The following is an 8,309-nucleotide window of genomic DNA, read 5'->3' on the forward strand; positions in this document are numbered from 1 at the left end:
GTACAAGAACGAATAGATACGTCTGATTTTATTCAATTTAGCAATGAATTGAGCAACTTGTTTATTAAATTTACTTTTAGCAAGATTATCCTTTAAATATTATAAGCTGCTTAATTGAACTTAAAAATAGGTATTAAAATTAACACTGTATGAAATCAGTTAACACATTACACAACTCTAATAAATTGCACAAGATTCCTATGATATATAGATAAATTAGATATTTCCATATAGTAAAATTGAAACAACAACATTGTTTGATTGTAATTATTTGATCCATATCCAAAATGTTAACCATATTGGTCTATATTACTATCAATATCTTAATCAAAGGGCTAAACCAAGAAAATAGTCTTAACAATAAAACCAACCACAATATTTTTAACGACAATAAGAGAGTCCTATACAAAAAAATGTTACTAGTCCTAATTACATAATGTTCAAAAATCAACATCAAGTAACTTTATCTTTCTTCCTAGGATGCTTGAATTCTGGAATAGGAATAAAAGTTATAAAGTCAACAAATTTTTTGACAGTGACAGAACTAATTCCCCTAATGATTTCAGTAGAAAGAGGAGCTGTTAATGCTGCAACAACTTTAGGGAAGCCATTTTCTCTGGCTCTTCCCTTCATAACTTTCAGTTTTTGGGGCCTTTCAACATTTTCTTACATAATCTCAGCAATAATTTTATCCAATATTTAGCAACATTTTCAGTTACAAAATTAAACAACAGTCCTCAAAAGATAACACAAATAATAAAAGTCCTTAAAAAACTTTTCAATAATCAAATTGGTCTTTACCTTCTGTATGTCCGAAATAAAATTCCATTTAAACTCTTAGTAGTCTCCAAGATTATATTGCAAATGTTTCTAGAAGCATTTTCAGTTGTCTTTATTCTCCACATCTATGATAGCATGTGCAATCACGAGTATGTGATTGTTGGCATCTTGGCCATATGTAGTGAGAATCTGTCCTTCATGCAAAGTCTTTAGAAAGGCACCACCTAAGCCTACTAGTGGTCTACATCCCGCCCTAAACCCTTTTTTACAAGCATCGAGGCAAACATAAAGTTGCTTAAACTGTGGGGTCCTCAGGCATAGAAATGACACCAACCTTAACACTAGAGCTAAGATTAGCTGTGAGCAACTCATGTGCATAATCCCAAATTCTTTCTTATTGTGCTATCTCATTACCCTGCATAATTTTTCTAGTTGTTTTCAAAGCCCTTGTAATACATGTATTGTTCAGTCTAATGTTGCACTTCCTAACATACCAAGCATACACATCCCTATGTTTCATTGTAGGATGCATTCTAAGCTTAGGATACAGCTTGTCAGCTTATTCACAGTCCACTCTTAGGTGACAGTCCTATTTTTTCGCTTTTTTCCACATGTATGGTTGTCTACGAGAGTCTTAATCTGCCATGATCCATCATGTTTGTTGACTGCATAATATACTAACCAAGGACAATCTTCACTCTTACAAACGGCCATACATCTAACTTTGTCATTCTTAATGAATGTTGTACTTCTACCCTATTGTTTTGTATAGTCCCTAGTGGCAGCCATAAAGTCATGTTTGCTCTTGAAAATCATACTAACCTCAAACTTCAAATCTCCAAATCTTGTTTTGTCATTGTATCTTTGAAACACACGTGGCTCCTCGTTGTCAGAGTCCAACATCTTGTCCGATTCTTTCGAGTGCCACGAGTTAGCATCAGATCTACCTTGATGATCCTCCATATTCACCTTCTGACAATTAAACATGGTATAATAAATTAACAAAGTATAATAACAACACAAACTTAGATTCAGTAAAGTGAACTAATTATAATTAACTACCATTATAATTAACAAATATGTGCTACTATTAAACAAATTCATAATATTAAAAAACAACAAATCGTCAAATGTTAACAGGAGTCTTTACCTGAATTAGTGCTCTCATCAAATTCAAGGTCCTCATAATTAGAGTTATTGGTATCAATTTCTTTATTCCGATCTCCCAATGAAGTAGATCCTTATTTTCCTGTGAAATTATCACTACAAGAAAAATATCCATTCAGCCACTTTTTTAAGCTACATTTGAAAATCGTAGTCTATTCTATGAATAGGTTACGCTTTTCTCTATGTTGCCTTTTTATAAGAGAAAAAGATACACAATTATAGCATCATTTAAAAAATGTAGCCTTAAGTATTATAGAAATCACTTATAAAACGTAGTCGTAGATTGATATCTATGAGTTCACTTTTCGTATAAAAAAAAACACTTTTAAAAAATAACTTATTTATTATGTTTTAGGTGCCTTTTAAAAGTGGTGCTAATGTATGTATGGCAAATCCCTAACACTTATTAAATTTTTTGTTCCCCTTTCAATTTCCTCCAGAAGAACACACCCACAAGCCACTTGGCGCACAGCAAACCCTCTTCCCTCCAGAAGCACACCCTTTCGCCATTCTCACCTTCGCGCATAACCCTCACCTTCGCCAACCCTTTCGCGCACAACACACCCTCAAATAAACACAGCAAAAATTTGCCCTCACCCAGTCACCCTCACTCCCGCGACATACACCCTCATCCTCACTCCACCCACACACGAAAGAGGGAAGAAATCTGAAAGGGGGAGAACGGGAAGAAGAAGAGAAGTGAGGGAAGGAAGGAAAGGACGACGCCGGCTAGGGCTCCGCCGCCGTCGTTGTCGAGCGCCAGTGAGAGAGAGAGAGAGCTCGAGGAAAAGAGAAAACACGATGGAGGAGAGAAGAAGGGGGTGCTCGGTCGCCACCGAAGCTCCATCGCCGTTGCTAGGGCTTGTTGCCATCGCCGTTCTGCCACCGTCGGGCTGCTGTGCTGCCGCGAGGAGCTCGAAGGGATTTCTCGCCACCGTCGTGCTATGTCGCCAAGCTGTTGCGTTGCCGCTCATCTCTTCTTCACCGTCGCCGCTCATCTCTTCTTCACCGTCGCCGCTCATCACCATCGTCGTATCCTCTGTCACCAGGTAAACATTTTCTGTTCTGTATCCTCCCTTTCTCGCTCATTCTCTAACTCGCTCTCACTTTTCAGTTCGAAAGTGGGTATGGTTTTGATAATGATGATGAACTGCAACGGCTAATTAAGATAGAGAAGGTATGTATCAATTTTCAATTGTTTCTGTGAATTTTTTTTTGGGGGGGGGGTTTGGGTTCTAATTTTAGGTTTTCAATTAGTTTAGCATCTTAAGGAAAAATTAGTGAAAAGAACAGGTTTCACACTGAAATATCTTGATTTATGTCTTGGTTCATACGCATTCCTTGAACATAGTGGTTGCTTTCAATTTCTAGCTTCAAGCTATATTCCTCTCTGATGCTTTTCAAATGCTTTTTTTGGTTATTTTTCATAGATGCTTTGAATTTTAGTGATAATAGCCAATTAAAATGTGTCAAAAAAATAACAGCAAATGGTAAAAAGGGAAAAACTTGGTCCTAGAATGTATAATACTGTTATTTGATGAAGCACACTGGAAATAGGAGTTTTATTAGCCAAGTTTTGAGTCAATTACATTACATATGGATAAAAACAGCTGTATAAATTCTTATGTAGCTTCTCCTTCTTGTTGCAATTAAACGGCCATTCCTTACAAAAAGAATTGTAATGTATTATTATTTAATTACGTATCCAGAGAAAATAATAATTGTGCAGGAATTCCGTTAAAATTAAAGGGTTACTATAAAACTAATGAGTGTAAATGAATAAAGTAGGAAGAATTGGACGGAAATATTTATCTGTGCTGCTGCAGTCTCTAGCCTGTTATCCACTCTCCTAAAATTATTTGATTCTGAGTACTCAGCCCCTTGCTAATTAATAACATGGTAGGGTAGGGTTCCACTGCAACTTTCCTCTTATTCCCCCCTGTATTGTCGTTTCTTTTAAATACTATATATAGTTAGTTAGTCCTTTATGGAAGACATGCATAACTTCCACCAAAGCTTCCAGAAATTTGATTCCTTGCCTATGACTACTACTATAGTACTAATTGTCAAGCATTTTTTGTGTTATTGTTAATTTCTTTTTCTCCAAAGCGAGCTTGATGCAGCTGCCACCAAGCTGCAGAAGGTTTATAGGAGTTACCGTACCAGAAGAAACTTGGCAGATTGTGCTGTGGTGGTGGAGGAACTATGGTTAGTTTTTCATGAAAACATGCCTTTTTTTGTTGGTGCGCCCTAGGTGTTTGATTAAATTTCTATCTTATACATGTAAATAATTAAATGTTTTTGAATGATGAAGGTGGAAGGCATTGGATTTTGCTGCTCTTAAAAGGAGTTCAGTTTCGTTCTTTGATGTGGAGAAACAAAAATCTGCTGTGTCAAGGTGGGCAAGGGCAAGAACAAGAGCAGCTAAGGTATGTGTCTTTCCAATTCATCATGATTAAATTCCAAAATAAAAACCAGGCTGCAGCTAACCCAACCAACAACACTAACTTCATCTAGTTCTCTTCTTAATCTTAATTAATTTGATGTGATGTTTCCTTATTATATATAGTTCTACGTTCCTAGTAATCTTAGTGGAAAGTAATTAGCTGAAGTTGCTGATTTTTTGTTGAAAAGTGGTAGTTAATTACTGCACTCACCTAACTATATCAGCTTATAACTTTCGAGAGGTAAAATATCTATATAAAGGTATTGATGCTTTATTTGAATGTATTGATTTTTGTTTATATATATAAAGACTTGTTTTTGTTTTTGAATGTTGGATGATCTGTTTTGTTATGGTAAGAAATATGCATGCTGAGATAGAGATAGGAAGCCTGCGCGTTTTGTTAATAATGTTGTTGGTTTGATTTATGAGCTTATTGATTGTGTGCTCCTTCGGGTGATTTTTGCACTTGAGCTGTTTGATGAAATGCGCAATAGGCTTATACATGTAAAATCCAAGTATGTTAGAGTGCAGAATTTGTTGAAAGGCTAAAAGCCAAGTTTCATGATTGAATTAATTGATGATACATGCTAATGATTATTTGAGATGATGCTGGTCTATTTGTTATATATGATGCAGTAAATTGATGATAATATATGTGAATTGTTTGAGTGATTTGTGGCTGGATTGCTATGTTGAGTAATGCAGAAATTGTTGATTTCATATGAGTATGCTTAAATGTGAAAAGTGACAAAAAATGGTGATTTATTAATCCTGAGCACTTGGGGCTGATTTAATCTTTCCAACAAGTTACAATAGGTAAAAGAAAGTTAGAATGCAAGGTTAGAGTGAGTGAAAAGCCAGGAATCAATTTTTGACCTCTCAAAACCCGAGGTTACATGTTGCAGAATTATGCAGTTTCGGCAGCAATTTGTGAACAAAACTGGGAGCAATCTAGACACTCAAAATGAGTGAAATTATTTTTTTATGAAACCTTAAGATGTCTAGATTATTTCCCTAAAATTTCAGAATTTTCCGATGTGTGGTTTGGGAGATATGATTTTTAGAAAATGGTCATTTTCTGCAGAAACAATGCTGTACGAATTCTGGAACAGCAACTTCAAAACCACATATCTCAATACTCTGAAACTCTTTGGAGGTGAAACCAAAGAGGAATGAAATATTAAGATGTCTAGTATTTTATGTCCAAATTTCAGGACAATTAAAATTTTATAGAGAAAGTTGTGTCTTCTGAAAGCAGGGCTGTTCACTGCTGCGACAGCACCCTTTTCTTAAAACAAAACCATATTTCGAGAGGCATAACTTTTTCTAGAGAAGTGAAAATGCTCTGGAACTTGAACTGGGTGAAAGATGGGTAAGTCTGGTTCAACCACACCAAACTTTAGGAGAATCCAACCAAAGATGGATTTTATATGATTTTTCTAAATTGGTTACTGCTTGCTGTTTTTCTGAAGTGTACTAAATCAGTAGCCGGTTTTTTAAAAATCATATAAAATTAAATTCTTAGAACGCAGTTGCAAAACCAAAACCAAAGTACACTTTAGGATTCCTATTTAAAATAAATAATAATATATTAGGATTTCTTTTGTCCCCTTTTTTTATATGTATAATATATTAGGTATATGTATAATATGTTATGCCTCTTATATTTGCATATGGTTAAGTTAATTGCTATGGCTGAAAATCATGTTGTGGGGCTTTATTGACACTTTAACACTTGAAGTTGTGTTGTTATGGCTGAAAATTGTTTGTGCAATTCTGGTTGTTGTAATTCTAGTTTTGTGCACTTCTCTTTGCTAGAATTCCTGTTTTTTTGCACTTTTGAATTTGTGCCTGGATTTGTGCATCTGTTTATCTTTGTCTATTGCCCGTTTATCTATTTATCTTTTCTCCTCTGCTTTCTCGCAAGACCCTTCATCATAGCCTATCATCCTGGTGCTAGCTTCTGTTCCTGATGTTGCCATCACTAATCCAGTGTGTTGATACATGTGTAAAATTCCCCCTGTATTTGTGATTCTCTTATAGCATTGTATTCAGTTTTGTTTTGAATTTTGAAATAGAAAACTAATTATGATATTATGTATTATTCTTGACATTTCTTTTTGTTCAATAATTTTCTGTTTCATGATGAGTTCTCACACTTGAAATAATTAGTGCTAAATTAAGACTTGAAATATGTTGCATTTGACTACTTCCTACTACAATACTTGTTATTTGTTATAGTGCGTATTCTTGATTTGTATGTGTTGAATTATGAAATTGAAGTGATCAATGTGACTAACAGGATTTGTTAAATGGCATTTGTGCTTCCAAGAAAAGCAAGGTTCGATTTAAAATAAATGACATTTGTGCTTCCAAGCTTCATTTGCAATTGCATTTTGCCATAGCCATTGCTTACTCTCCTTTATTTAGTGAAGCTTTCTTGGCCCAAGACATTGGTCAATAAGTGGTTCAATATCAAGTGCAAAACTGATAACTTTCAAGCAGATGATGACGTTGATGATGATGTCCTTTATCAAGGTAATTGACCAATTTTTCACATGGCTTCAATGCAATCTAGGACTCTAGAATTGGGATTCTTAGCTTTCATTTAAAAAGATTGTTTTTTATTTACTTTTTAAATGGCTAGACTAGTTAACTATACATATATCTTTTCAATAATACAACCTCAATTCTGTTTAGCTTTTGTGAGCAATGTTCTTTTCTTTTCTTTTCTTTGTTTATTTGATTTACCCTTAGTTATGTTGTTTTCCAGCTTCCATGGTTTTTCCTACCATTATTGGTATCCCCAAAAAATTTTTTTGTTTTGTTTTGTTGTGTTGTGTTTGATTGAGTGACATGATTAAATAACAGTGGAAAGAGCACAGTTTTATTTACTTTATGATTTTTCCTTTTGCATTTGGGATATTGGTGCAAAATTGATATATCTGTCTCAATTCATTTTTAATTTTACAATTTAGGTTGATGATTCTCACTTTACTCTTTGAAACAACGCCGTTTTCCCCTTTTGCACTAGAAATTAAGCTGATTGGCATGATTTTGTGAACTTAGCATTCAGCTTTAATGAGAATAATAAAAAAGCAACAAGTTTGTTTTCTTGTATTTTTAATCTTTAATCTGATACTTGCAATTGGAACACGTGCTTCATTTGTTGCTCTTGCCAGGCAGACTTTTCAGAATTCATTTGGTTCTATGATTTTGTTTTCTTCATGTGTCGCGAGAATGGTCAAAAGAATATTTGTAAGTAGCCCGGTAATTTTCTTCAACATAATCTTGTATTGATTGCGTATAGTGGTGAATCAGTATGCAAAATCCTTACATGCTTCTCTTTTTGAATTATGATAATCTGCAGCTGTAAGCAGGGCAGTAACTGCTTGGAAATTAGTTCTTGTTGGGAATGAATACTGATACAATTGTTAAGGCCAAGAGTTTTCTTGATGGTGATGAAGATCAGCATGAAAAAGATGTGTTTGAGAAGAATTTGAAGGCATTTCAGAACATTTTTTAGTCATTATGCCAAGATTAGAAGATTAACGATTTTCTGTTTGTTAAATTCTTTTCGGATATAGAGTGCAAACTTTGCATTTTAATTGATATGTGATACAAGTTTCATGTGACTTAAATTATCTTAAGTTATATTTTGATTGTTAATTGCTTCTTAAGATTATGGCTTTGAATTGTGTAAGGATAATTTTTGTTATTTAAAAAAATTATTTAGTATAATTATGTGTTTAATTTTATTTTATAATATTTAACTCATTTAATTAAAAATGTAAAATTATATATGTAATAATATTATTAAATAATATGTTGTATAAAAAATTATTAGAATATTATATATATATATAGAAAATTAAAAAAAAATAATGAGAGACCTAAGGCTACACTTATATAGAGC

The 8,309-nt window shown here is 33.8% G+C and overlaps 1 protein-coding gene across 1 annotated transcript; it reads left to right on the forward strand.

The window, feature by feature from the left end:
• LOC107645911 lies at positions 2,854-8,073 on the forward strand. The gene is made up of 7 exons (XM_016350060.2): positions 2,854-2,996; positions 3,062-3,124; positions 4,057-4,155; positions 4,262-4,376; positions 6,829-6,931; positions 7,576-7,651; positions 7,764-8,073. Exons 3-7 carry the CDS (start codon positions 4,065-4,067, stop codon positions 7,817-7,819), a joined length of 441 nt encoding a protein of 146 aa, XP_016205546.1. The 5' UTR covers positions 2,854-2,996; positions 3,062-3,124; positions 4,057-4,064; the 3' UTR covers positions 7,820-8,073.

Source organism: Arachis ipaensis, chromosome B06 (genome assembly GCF_000816755.2).
Source record: "Arachis ipaensis cultivar K30076 chromosome B06, Araip1.1, whole genome shotgun sequence".
Lineage (NCBI taxonomy): Eukaryota > Viridiplantae > Streptophyta > Magnoliopsida > Fabales > Fabaceae > Arachis > Arachis ipaensis.